At 40.4% G+C, this 14,513-nt stretch overlaps 1 protein-coding gene across 3 annotated transcripts in view; it reads left to right on the plus strand.

Annotated features, from left to right (window-relative positions):
* The window catches only part of LOC110526770 (DNA nucleotidylexotransferase-like), a 175,549-nt gene that overhangs the window by 97,939 nt on the left and 63,097 nt on the right, over positions 1-14,513 (plus strand). For all 3 annotated transcript variants that reach the window (XM_036982611.1, XM_021607961.2, XM_036982605.1), the window contains exon 7: positions 9,229-9,361. In XM_036982611.1, the coding sequence (XP_036838506.1) occupies positions 9,229-9,361 (133 nt within the window). The remainder of the gene's footprint in view (positions 1-9,228; positions 9,362-14,513) is intronic.

Here is a 14,513-nt window from a genome sequence, read left to right on the forward strand (position 1 = left end):
AAAATAACTATTCCAGTGGTGACTCAAATATGTAGCCTACAGTATTGTGAGTAGCCTAGATAGCTAGCTAATTTAGAAAAATGAGATTGTCTTTTTCTTCCCTTTTTAACATTACAGGTAACAATGGACGTCGAGAACTCTGTCTCTGACTCTGTCTTCATCTGTTCATTTCTTGTCAGCATTTCCCATCCTGGAGTCTGAGACCTTGTGGGAATCTATGGTAAAGAAGAAGAGTGTATGGCAATTTAGCATAGACACTCTACATTACCCCTAGTTATCATTATCATGAGTTCTATAGTTAAGGCGTAACGGTAACTACCTAACGAGTTGTTGTGTTATCCAGCTAGCAATAATATAGCCCTTGATCATGACTTTCAGTTCCATTACATTACACATAAGAGTAATTTGATGAAGGCGTCTTCTGTATGGGGGAGTTTTGTTAAGAGCCCCGAGGCTCGGTGTGAATATTAACATGCATCACTTGCGGTACGGTTTTGGAAGACCATATCTTTCACATTTATAGTGTTAGGGTTAGTCTTCCCAGATGCCCATAACTCAATTTTACAATGCGTGTTTTCATGGAAAACAGACGTAAGACAGTTTTGGTCTACCTGTGCTAATTAGCTATCTGTGTCTCCTAACACCTGTGTGTAAACGGAAGAAGGACTCCACAAACGTGGTGTCACTGAAAAATATTGTCAACTGCAACTGTGTTGAAACCGGTTAAAACCGTGTAAGTGTGTGTTTTGCATTTGTGAAATCATTTTGATGTGATACTAAAATGGCGGGATGTATGTTCCTAGAACCGTATCGCAATTGAGAATCGATTCACGTTTAGATGGAGTATTTCGTGGTTAGACTTCCAGAGCCAAATCGCCTTTTACAGAACATGTAAGGTCCTTGGACTATAAGGAGTAACGTTACGCACGTTTAGTCCATTATTGGGCTAGCAATAATATAACTTGTGTTGACACAAGTAGCTAGCTAGCTAAAGTTAACATGCTGGGTGTGTTTCACATACTGTAATACCCTTGGGGTACAGATACCCTGAGAACAAGATTCAGGGAAGATAAGACCATTGAGCCAAGCTAACTTTAGCTAGCTAGTTATCTAGAGAGTAGCGACAATATAATATTTGCCAGCTTTAGGTAGCTAGCTAGCTGATCAAGGCTAGAAAACTAGCTAGCTAGCTAGCATGCTAGCTAATCCAAAAAAACACAACAAATGTTATACAATCAATCAATCAAATTTAGCCGATGTCACAAAGTGCTGTACAGAAACTCAGCCTAAAACCCCAAACAGCAAACAATGCAGATGTAGAAGCACGGTTCCGTAGCCGCAGGAAGAACAGTTGAAACTGGAGCAGCAGCATGACCTGGTGGACTGGGAACAGCAAGGAGCTATCAGGCCAGATAGTCCTGAGGCATGGTCCTAGAGCTCAGGTCCTCCGAGAGAAAGAGAGAGAGAGAGAGAAAAAGAGAAAAGAGAGAGAATTAGAGGGAGCATACTCAAACAGGACACCAGAGGAGACAGGATAAATACTACAGATATAACAGACTGACCCTAGCCCCCCGACACATAAACTATTGACGCATGGAAGAGCACCAGTAAGCCAGTGACTCAGCCCCCGTAATAGGGCTAGATGCAGAGAATCCCAGTGGAGAGAGGGTAAGTGGCCAGGCAGAGATAGCAAGGGCAGTTGGCCGCTCCAGTGCCTTTCCGTTCACCTTCACACCCCTGGGCCAGACTACACTCAATCATAGGACCTACTGAAGAGATGAGTCTTCAATAAATACTTAAAGGTTGAGACTGAGTCTGTGTCTCTCACATGGATAGGCAGACCATTCCATAAAAATTTAGCTCTATAGGAGAAAGCCCTTCCTCCAGCTGTTTGCTTAGAAATTCTAGGGACAGTAAAGGAAGCCTGCGTCTTGTGACCATAGCTTACGTGTAGGTATGTACGACAGGACCAAATCAGAAAAATAGGTAGGAGCAAGCCCATGTAATGCTTTGTAGGTTAGCAATAAAACCTTAAAATCAGCCCTAACCTTAACAGGAAGCCAGTGTAGAGAGGCTAGCACTGGAGTCATGTGATCAAAGTCTATTCTGTACATGGTAACTAGCTGACCACCTGCACTTTTTTATTTTTTTTATTTAACCAGGCAAGTCAGTTAAGAACAAATTCTTATTTTCAATGACGGCCTGGGAACAGTGGGTGAACTGCCTGTTCAAGGGCAGAACGACAGATTTGTACCTTGTCAGCTCGGGGGTTTGAACTCACAACCTTCCGGTTACTAGTCCAACGCTCTAACCACTAGGCTACCCTGCCGCCCCACTGATTCTCTACAAACACAAACACACAAACACACACACACACACACACACACACACACACACACACACACACACACACACACACACACACACACACACACACACACACACACACACACACACACACACACACACACACACACACACACACACACACACACACACACACACACACACACACACACACACACACACACACACACACATATATATATATATCACAGCAGCTGCTAGTCTGGCTCTTATTGTTATTACTAAATACTGCACAATTTACACCAAAAACCAGTGGACTGTCTATATCCGGGTCCAACATCACATGCACAGTAGCACTCTGTGCACAGCAAGCGGTGTGAGCTGCAAAGACGTCATCACGTCACCCAAAAACATGTCAGGCATTGGATGAATATGGCTGTGAGTGATGGAAAACAAAATCGGCCTCAGCAAAAATTATTTGAAAAATTCAATAAATGTTTTGTGCACAAAGGTGATGACTAAAGTGTCTTATTAGGAATTTTCTAATCTGACTTTATTTCTAATCTGACTCTATGTGGCCATTTATGGAAATGATCTTTCTGGGCCGGGCGTCAATTCAGCTGCAGTACCAAGGCAAGACTGTTGGAAGTAAGCATTTTTGTTGGACGGTGTGTACCGTGTGTATCCTGTACATACGACTAATAAAACTTGAAACATAGAGATGAGAGGCGAGGAGAGAGGGCAGTGTAAATCAGGGGAGAGAAAATTGCATTTTGTATTACATGAATTGAAAGCGATAGTTTTTGAGCTTCCATTAGGTCATAGTCCATTTTAGGGTTAAGAGAGGTTTAGCATTCTCTGTCGCTTTAGAGTAGTTTATGTGAAAGAGCAACCTAGAATAGCAACTTTTTCTTAGCAATACTTCAAAGTTCTTATATGAAATACCCATGACTACCAACTTGGGAGAGTGGAGGAGAAAGATAGAGAGGCGAGTATAATAGGGCAGGTCAGGCGAGATAAAATAGCATATTCCTTAGTGTCACATGAATTGTGAGTTATACCTGTATACTCTCAGAAGAGAGGGTAGTTAGTACAAAGAAAGGGTTCTTCATTTTGTCGCTGTAGGGTAACCCTTTTTTGGGCTGTGGAGAAGCTTTTTGTTTCGTTTTTTTTTTTAAATAACCCTTTATATAACTATTTGTATGGTTCTTCATTACATTGTTAGAACCAGAGGGTTCTTTAGTTTGAACCCCTTCCACAAACTTCAACGTGTTTCCTTTCAAATGGTATCAAGAACATGCATATCTTTGCTTCAGATCCTGAGCTACAGGCAGTTAGATTTGGGTATATCAGTTTAGTTTGATTTTTTTTTAAAGGGTACGGTCCTTTAAGAGGTTGAGGTTACTGTGCATTTTGCGATTAACTTAATGGCAGTTGGTCACAAGGAAGTTTGTGTTTATTTTTGAATAATGTACTGTGAGTTTGCTGCAAGTACACTACCTTCAGAAAGTATTAAACAAATCATCAATCAATTGTATTTATTTATAAGCCCTTTTTGCATCAGCAGATCTCACAAAGTGCTTATACATAATCGCAGCCTAAAACCTCAAACAGCAAGCAATGATGTAGAAGCATGGTGGCTAGGAAAAACTCCCTATAAAAGGCAGGAACCAAGAAAGAAACCTAGAGAGGAACCAGGCCCTGAGGGGTGGCCAATCCTCTTCTGGCTGTGCTGGGTGGAGATTATAAGAGTACATGGCCATTAAGGCCAGAGGCGTTCTTCAAGATGTTCAACTGTTCATAGATGACCAGCAGGGTCAAATAATACTCATAGTGGTTGTAAAATGTACAACAGGTCAGCACCTCAGGAGCAAATATCAGTTGGCTTTTCATAGCCGAGCATTCAGAGGTCAAGAAAGCAGGTGCTGTATGGAGAGAGAGGGAGAGAGAGAGAAAGGGAGAGAGAGAGGGAGAGAGAGAGAGAGGGTCAAAAACAAGGTAGCACGTCCGATGAACAAGTCAGGGTTCCATAGTTGCCGGCAAAACAGCAGAACCTGGATCAGCAGCACGACCAGGTGGACTGGGGACGGGGACAGCAAGGAGTCATCAGGCCAGGTAGTTCTGAGGCATGGTCCTAGGACTCAGGTTCTCAGGGTGGGGAGAGACAGTGAGAGCGAGAGAGAGATGGAAGACAGAAAGAGAATTAGAGGGAGCGTACTTAACTTCTTATGGCTGCAGGGGCAGTATTGAGTAGCTTGGATGAGAGGTGCCCATAGTAAATGGCCTGCTCCTCAGTCATAGTGCTAATATAGAGCTAATATTTGCATATTATTATTATTATTGGATAGAAAACACTCTGAAAACAAACTGTTTGAATTATGTCTGTGAGTATAACAGAACTCATATTGCAGGCAAAAACCTGAGAAATTCCACTTCCTGTTTGGAGTTTTTCTGGGGGTGGCAGTTTTTCAACCAAGCTCTCATTGAAATTACAGCGAGATATGGATGAGTTTTCACTTCCTACGCCTTCCACTAGATGTCAACATCTAATGTGAAGGGGTTCGAATGAGACAGGAGATAGTCACCACTGCCACGAGTTGACCATGCTTTCACCATGCGCGTTCACAGGGGAAGGGCCTGCGTTCCACCGGTCATCTGAAATCATTCTAATTCTCCGGTTGGAACGTTATTCAAGATGTATGTAAACAACATTCTAAAGATTGATTCAGTACATCGTTTGACATGTTTCTACTGACTGTTCCGGAACTTTTGGACATTTCGTCATGTTACAGTGGACGCGCTTTGGGACTTTGAAATTGTTTACCAAACGCGCTAACCAAAGTAGCTAATTGGACATAAATAATGGACATTTTCGAACAAATCAAGCATTTATAGGGGACCTGTGATTCCTAGGACTGCATTCTGATGAAGTTCATCAAAGATAAGGAAACATTTATCATGTATTTTCTGGTTTCTGTTGACTCCAACATGGCGGCTAATTTGGCTATTGTTCTGAGCTCCGTCTCAGATTATTGCATGGGTTGCTTTTTCCGTAATGTTTTTTTGAAATATGACACAGTGGTTGCATTAAGGAGAGGTATATCTATAATTCCATGTGTAGAACTTGTATTATCATCTACATTTATGAGTATTTCTGTTGAAACAATGTGGCTATGCAAAATCACTTGATGTTTTTGGAACTAGTGAATGTAATGCGCCAATGTAAACTCAGATTTTTTTTATATAAATATGAGCTTTATCAAACAAAACATGCATGTATTGTGTAACATGAGTGTCATCTGATGAAGCTAATTCAAGGTTAGTGATTAATTTTATCTCTTTCTGCATTTTGTGACTGCTATATTTAACTGGGAAATGGCTGTGCTTATTGTGGTTTGGTGGAGACCTAACATAATCATTTGTAGTGCTTTCGCTGAAAAGCCTTTTTGAATTCGGACACTTTGGTGGGATTAACAACAAGATTAACTTTAAAATTATATAAGACACGTATGTTTTAGGAATTGTAATTATGAGATTTCTGTGGTTTGAATTTGGCGCCCTCTATTTTCACTGGTAGTTGTCATATCGATCCCAGTAGTGGGATTGCAGCCATAACAAGTTAAGTTCACACAGAACACCAGATAAGACAGGAGAATTTCACCAGATAGAACAGACTGATCCTAGCCCCCGGGTATATAGACTATTGCAGCATAGCCAAAGCACAGTATTAATATTATTGCCAAAGCACAGCCCCCACACCACTAAAGGGAAATCAACAGACCACCAATTTACAGTACTACTCTGAGCCAAGGTTGAGAACAGCCCACGAAGATCTCCTCCACGGCACAAGCTGGAGGGGACGCAAAACCAGACAGGAAGATCACGTAAGTGACTCAACCCACTCAAGTGAAGTATAACGAAAAAGCCTGGCACGACGTGACGCACCCCTCCTAGAGACGGCATGGAAGAGCATTAGTAAGCCAGTAACTCCCCAGTAATAGGGTCAGAGGCAGAGAATCCCAGTGGAGAAAGGGGAGCCGGCCAGCCAGAGACAGCAATGGTGGTTCGTCACCCCAGAGGCTTGCCGTTCACCTTCACACCGTTGGGCCAGACTACAGTCAATCATAGGACCTACTGGAGAGATGAGTTTTCAGTAAAGATGTAAAGGTCGAGACAGAGTCTGCGTCAGATTTTTGCAATGTTGACTTCTTCCACATTTTGTTGAGTTACAGTCTGAATTTAAAATGGATTCAATTTAGATCACTGGCCTACACACAATACCCCATATTGTCAAAGTGGAATTATGTTTTTAGAAGGTTTTTCAAATTAATAATAAATGAAAAGTTGAAATGTCTTGAGTCAATAAGTATTCAATCCCTTTGTTATGGCAAGCTTAAATAAAATCAGGAGTAAAAATGTGCTTAAAAAGTCACATTAAAGTTGCATGAACTAACTTTATGTGCAATAACATGGTTTAACAGGATTTTTGCGTGACTACCTCATTGCTGTACCCCACACATACAATTATCTGTAAGGTTCCTCAGTCGACTAGTGAATTTCCAACACAGATTTAACCACAAAGACAAGGGAGGTTTTCCAATGTCTCGAAAAGAAGGGCACCTATTGGCAGATTGGTAAGAATAAAAAAGCAGACATTGAATATCCCTTTGAGTATGGTGAAGTTATTAATTACACTTTGGATGGTATATCAATACACCCAGTCACTACAAAGTCCCTCCTAACTCAGTTGCCAGAGAGGAAGGACAGTGCTCAGGGATGAGGTCGTTGGTGACTTTAAAACAGTTACATATTTTATTGGCTGTGATAGGACAACACTTAGGAGTAGGGATCAACAACATTGTAGTTACTCCACAATACTAACCAAAATGACAGAGTTAGAAGAAGGAAGTATGTACAGAATAAAATACAGTATTCCAAAACATGTATCCTGTTGCAATAAGGCACTAAAGTTAAACTGCAGAAAAATGTGGCAATTTTTTAAAACTTTATGTCCTTAATACAAAGAGTACTGTTTGGGGCAAATGGTGTCTGCATCATGTTATGGGTATGCTTGTCATCGGCAAGGACTAGGGAGTTTTTGGTTATAAAAATAAACTGAAGAAAGCTAAGCACAGGCAAAATCATAGAGGAAAACTTTCCAACAGACACTGGGAGACAAACATACCTTTCAACAGGACAATAACCTAAAACACAAGGCTAAATATACCCTGGTTTTGCTCACCAAGATGACATGGATTGTTCCTGAGTGGTCTAGTTACAGTTTTGACTTAAATTGGTTTGAAAATCTATGGCAAGACTTGAAAATGGCTCTCTAGTAATGATCAGCAGCTAACGTGACAGAGCTTGAAGAATTTAAAAAAGAATAATGTGCAAATATTGTACAATCCAGGTGTACAAAGCTTAGAGACTTACCCAGAAAGACTCACAGCTGTATTTGCTGCCATAGGTGATTCTAACATGTATTGACTCAGGGGTGTGACTACTTATGTATTTGATATTCGATACATTTGTAAAAAAATATATATACATACATGTTATCATTGTGAGTAAATGGGTGAGGAAAAACATGCATTTAAGCCATTTTGAATTCAGGCTGTAACACAACAAAATGTGGAATAAATCAAAATGTATGAACACTTTCTGTAGGTACTGTAGCTATTCTAAACTTCACAGTAACTTTCTGTGGCTGATTTGTGGCAGCCTCACTTACCCGATGGTGTGGCAGGATGGTCAGTTTGTTGTCAAACCAGAAAGAATGCTTAGTAGTACTTTCCTGCTGTCAAATGACCTTCTGGCCTCATGGGTGGAATGTTATTCATATTTGTAAACATTTCTTGGTAAACATGATTTTTTTTTAAACCTGTCAAAAAATCTGGTGTTTCCATGTCAAACTGTTTTGTTATATTTCAGTCTTCTGTTAAGTTTTTAAAGTGTAATATTGGGACGCAAACTCAAAATGTAATACTTTTCAACTCTGGGATGATACAGGTGTCTTCTTTTTTTTAAAGCCCAAAACCACATGTTTGACCAGGTAACACTCTGTGTGACCCTGATTTAGCCCACTGCAGTAAAAGGACAGTGGGGCTCTTTGTCACATTCTCTTACAAATACAGCAGAACTGACAGTGTTAAAAGACATGCTCAACCTTTGACAACATAATCATCAACCACTTAAACTGGTACAACACTTCCACTGACGCTTGGCACAAATACACAGAATTCAGGAACTTGTTGTTGTTTACTGTACTTTCACCGCAACCGGTAGACTGTAGTGTACTACAGGAACTTTTTAACAGTGTAGCATTTCATGGCATAAAGGAAAACATGGTGTAGAGGGAAAGAACAGGATGGTTCTTCACAACCATCACAGCAATAAAGAGCCCTTCTTAAAATGCAAAACAATTGTTACACTTATTATGTCACTCTGACCCCTGACAAAGAACCCCCCCCAACAACATTTTTTTAGCGTGTACTCCTTGAACATCAAGTAGCTGATATTCCCACTCTTTTTAGGGCTTTAGCACTTCAGTGTACATTGTTAAATGCATCCGCATGCATGACACATTTTATTTGCACATTATTGTGCCGTGCAGCATAATCAGTTTGAAACAGAACGTTTTAAACATATACAATATATTCCATGCCGTAATCTTCATATTAAAAAGCTACAATGTTCACAAAGTTTATGGGTTATACTTAGGAAAACGTTTTAAAGATTTGTGATTCTAGTTTTCATATGAAAAATGACAGGTAAATTACTGGTACATTTTGAAAGTTACTGTGAATATTACCTGCCTTTGCAACCCTATATATAGTCCACAATGCTAATGCTACTGTAACTCTGTAACTATTGTCCACTTCAGATAGACAGCTCATAGTGCTTTTTATACTTTCCCCTCAGGTTTCCTGTATTACAGGGACATCTCCAAGGCTGTCAGTAAAGCCGAGGCCAAAGCTCTTAGAAGCATCATTGAAGAGACTGCCCATTGGATCGCACCCGATTCTATACTGGCTCTGACAGGTGGCTTTCGCAGGTACAGTACAACTCTTATCTCAGCTTGTCAGTGTGGATGTATTTGTGTATGTTATGGAGTTTGAAACAGTGCGCCATTGCAACGGTCGTAGTCTTAGTTCCTTGTTGTTTTCATTCTACACATGACAGACATGGTTCTTTCGTTCCTGCCACGCAAAAGAGAAGAGTGTGTACAGAGGCATCAATCGTGTGTTACACTACAGTCATTACATTCAGCATCTAAATCAATGTCACTTACATGACATTACCATGTTCCCAATGAACGGCTATATCAACTTAAAAGGCCAGCTAGGCGGGTACAACGTGGGTCCGTTTGTTCACATCCTGCGCCATCACTTTCTCTTTATGTCAGTTTCCTTTGTGCTCTATTTGTGTGTGGCACAGTGTGCTTCAGTGTGCTCCAAGCACTGGGCTCTATGGTATTGTAAAAATGTTGCCGTGACTGGTGGCGGTGTGTGGTTAAATAATGCATGAGCAGTCTGGCAATAAGGACGTGCGCCTCTCTTCTCTACAGGAGTGACAGGCCTTCTGCTGCTTCGTCAACAGTCTGTTCCACTTATATCTCTTATAGCTCTTTCTGATCTGTCTTCGTTCCGCAATCATCGCTCTCTTTCTTTCTGTATTGCAGGTTGGGGCATTTCTTGTCCTGACTCATGCACCCGTTGAAATGAGCGGACCAAGGCGCAGCGTGCAGAGTTCCACGTGTTTATTAAAATGACACTCGCCAACAAAAACAATAAACAGCCAAACGAAACGTGACGACTGCAGTGCTCACAGGCACTACACGAAAACAAGATCTCACAAACTAAAGTTGGAAAAAAGGTTGTCTAAGTATGATCCCAAATCAGAGACAACGATAGCTGCAGCTGCCTCTGATCGGGAACTATACCCGGCCAACAAAGAAATAAAAAAACTAGAATGCCCACCCAAATCACACCCCGACCTAACCAAATAGAGAAATAAAAAAGGCTCTCTAAGGTCAGGGCGTGACATGGAGGCATGCTCTGCAGAGTGGTCATTAGCTGCCACAGTCACAAAGTCATAAAATCAGATTTTTTAACCTAACCCTCACCTTAAAGGCCCACCTTAGAGGAAGTTGCCGCAATATATTTAGAGTAATTCCTGTCCTACAACGAAATGTCTTGTTTATGTTTCACCTCGAAGACTGACGCAGGCTGGTAATACATATTCAGGAATTGGGGGTGGGAACGTTGTGGTGATTTTCACATTTAGCAGAGAAATAACAATATATAGGCCACTGACTGACAGCTGTCAGTGTAACTACCTAGCATGCTAACCTTAGCAAGCTAATGAAAGTTATGTGAACACCATTTCAGTTAAGACAGGCATACGAGCTGTTGACATGTTGAGGGTTGAGATTTGTCTGACTCTTGCCATTTTACAATTCCATTGAAACAGTGTCGGATTCCAGACGTCATTCATATTTGGAAACGCACACAGACATGATCGAATAGCTATATTCTTCGTTCTCTCTGTTATCATTTCAGCAAGCTAGCTAGCAAATATCAGTGCATTATCTAAATTGTGCAGCTATATATCAATGTATTTTCTAAATTGCACAGCTATACTGTATATCAATATACTATCTAAATTGTGCAGCTATATATCAATGCATTATCTAAATTGCACACCTATATATCAATGCATTATCTAAATTGTGCAGCTATACAGTATATCAATGCATTATCTAAATTGAGAAAGGGAATCTGCCATAGAAATAGAACTAATATAAGCTCTGGTAATATGGATAGCCTAACTATTGAATGGTTTGGAGTGTGTATTGAAGCAATGGGCAAGTTTGTATTGCACGGCCCATTGCCCAGTGCTACACTGATTCTTTAGAATCAATGGAATTGTCAAAAATGTGCAAACCCTGCAAACATTTTTTAAAATGTTTTATTTCCTCTTTATTTAACCAGGTAGGCATGTTGAGAACAACTTCTCATTAACAACTGTGACTTGGCCAAGATAAAGCAAAGCAACGCGACAACAACAACGATACAGAGTTACACATGGGATAAGCAAACGTACAATCAATAACACAATAGGAAAATCTGTATACAGTGTGTGCAAATGTAGTAAGATTAGGGAGGTAAGGCAATAAATAGGCCATAGTGGCAAAAAATGACAATTTAGCATTAACACTGGAGTGATAGATGTACAGATGATGATGTGCAAGTAGAGATACTAGGGGGCAAAATTAAATTAAAGAACAATATGGGGATGAGGTAGTTGGGTGTGCTATTTACAGATGGGCTGTGTACAGGTACAGTGATTGGTAAACTTCTCTGACACCTTGGGCACAGGGCCATGCAAAACGAATTAGCCCCAAACATTAGTGGTCAAAACCATTCATCTTGGGGTGATGGGGGGAGCGGGATTCTAAAATACAATCATATCACACAATTTGACCATTTATTAAATGAAATGGTAATGTGTTTTCTTTATGAAGACTAGCTCAAAAATAAGTGAAACTTTACAAACTATCCAATGGATTATGATAATCTGCTGGTAAAAAAAAGGGGAGGTGCAAGAATATTAGTTTGCACCCCCTATTTTAATTTGCTCCATGGCAAGGTGGCCAAGTGTAGCGTCATCACAAGTTAACAGCCACAACGTGTCCAATTGTTACTTATTGGCTGTTTTATCTAGTGGAAACCAAAGTGTAGGCTACAGAGAATAACTGTTTGGATCTCAGTCAAAAAGTGGAATTTCTACTGGTGTTTCTACTGGTATGGGTATTTAACCTTAACCACACTGCTAACCCTAATGCCTGACCCTAGTTTTTGCATTCATAAATGTTTATGATATACGATTTTGACTTGCAGCTGGCCCATCTAGCGGAAATTGCTCAGTTTTGCCTACAGGGCAAGATTCATGACAATAAACTTCAACCTGTTTCTGTATCTCCCACTCACTCTCTCTCTGTCTCTGTGTCTCTTTGTGTCTCTCTCTATCTCTATCTCTCTCTCTCTCTCTCGCTCTCTCTCTCTTTGTGTACTACCATTCAAAAGTTTGAATGGTAGACGCCTCACAAGTCCTCAACTGGCAGCTTCATTAAATAGTACCCACAAAACACCAGTCTCAACGTCAACAGTGGAGAGGCGACTCCGGGATGCTGGCCTTCTAGGCAGAGTTCCTCTGTCCAGCGTCTGTGTTATTTTGCCCATCTTAATCTTTTCTTTTTATTGGCCAGTCTGTGATATGACTTTTTCTTTGCAACTCTGCCTAGAAGGCCAGCATCACAGAGTTGCCTCTTCACTGTTGACGTTGAGACTGGTGTTTTGCTGGTACTATTTAATGAAGCTGCCAGTTGAGGACTTGTGAGGCGTCTGTTTCTCAAGCTAGACACTAATGTACTTGTCCTCTTGTTCAGTTGTGCATCTTCAGTTTCTTGTCAATTTCTCGCATGGAATAGCCTTCATTTCTCAGAACAAGAATAGACTAATGAGTTTCAGAAGAAAGTTATTTGTTTCTGGCCATTTCGAGCCTGAAATCGAACCCACAAATGCTGATGCTACGGATACTCAACTAGACTAAAGAAGGCTCAGTTTTATTGCTTCTTTAATCAGAACAACAGTTTTTAGCTGTGCTAACATATTTGCAAAAGGGTTATCTAATGATCAATTAGCCTTTTAAAATGATGACCTTGGATTAGCTTACACAATGTGCCATTGGACCACGGGCGTGATGGTTGCTGATAATGGGCCTCTGTACGCCTATGTAGATATTCCGTTAAAAGTCAGCCGTTTCCAGCTACAATAGTAATTTACAACATTAACCATGTCTACACTGTATTTCGGATCAATTTTATTTTATTGGACAAAAAACGTGCATTTCTAAGTGACCCCAAACTTTTGAATGGTAGTTACAATGTACAGTAAAATAATATAATGTAGGTAAAAATCAGTGGAAAGCGACACAAACTTGGTGATTAAAAAAGTCTAATAAAATGATCTTTCTTATTTGTCTATTGTAGGAAAGTCACACTCCCCTCAGGTTATTTCTGAAAAGATTCCAGTCACCTTAATTTTAGAAACCTCAATTTATAAACAATTGTGGAAGTATCGTTCTTTGTAAAAGCTCTGGGCGGCCATACAAGCATACTGTGTGGCCAGTGTGTGGCCAGTGTGCCAATAACCTCTCTACTCCAGTGTGGTTGTTCTTCTGGAAACAGCTGGCAATGCCACATTACTCTTGTACCCTAAGGAGGGATGACAGCTGGAATGATATTTGATTATGTAAATATTGTCTTCGTGGGGGAAAGAGGAAGAGAAGGAAAAAGTGATGATCATGGGTGGCTAACATTATGATTAGAGTTGAGAGGATGAAACCGTAGATTATTTATACTGAACAAAAATATAAACGCAACATGTAAAGTATTGGTCCCGTGTTTCATGAGATGAAATAAAAGATCCCAGATATTTTCCATTAACACAAAAATCTTATCTCTCTAATTTAGTGAGCATTTCTCCTTTGCCAAGATAATCCATCCGCCTGAGAGGTGGAGCCTATCAAGAAGCTGATTAAACAGCATGATCATTACACAGGTGCCACTTGTGCTGGCGATAATAAAAGACCACACTAAAATGTGCAATTTTGCCACAAAACACAATGGCACAGATTTCTCAAGTTTTGAGGGAGCTTGCAATTGGCATGATGACTGCAGGAATGTCCACCAGAGCTGTTACCAGAGAATTGAATGTTAATTTCTCTACCATAAGTCGCCTCCAACGGCGTTTTAGAGAATTTGGCAGTACATCCAACCGTCCATACAACCGCAGACCACGTGTATGGTGTTGTATGGGCGAGCGATTTGCTGATGTCAACGTTCTGAACAGAGTGCCCTATGATGGCAGTGGGGTTATGGTATAGGCAGGCATAAGCATTTTATCGATGACAATATGAATGCACAAAAATACTGTGACCAGATCCTGAGGTCCATTGTGAGGACCATTTTTTTAAGGTATCTGTGACCAACATATCCATATTCCCAGTCATGTTAAATCCATAGATTAACTGATTCCCTCATATGAACTTTAAAAATCAGTAAAATTAATGAAATTGTTGCATGTTGCATTTATATATTTGTTCAGTATATTTGATGTATTTGTTGAAGGATGAGTTGATGT

Source organism: Oncorhynchus mykiss, chromosome 1 (genome assembly GCF_013265735.2).
Source record: "Oncorhynchus mykiss isolate Arlee chromosome 1, USDA_OmykA_1.1, whole genome shotgun sequence".
In the NCBI taxonomy this organism is placed as follows: Eukaryota; Metazoa; Chordata; class Actinopteri; order Salmoniformes; family Salmonidae; genus Oncorhynchus; species Oncorhynchus mykiss.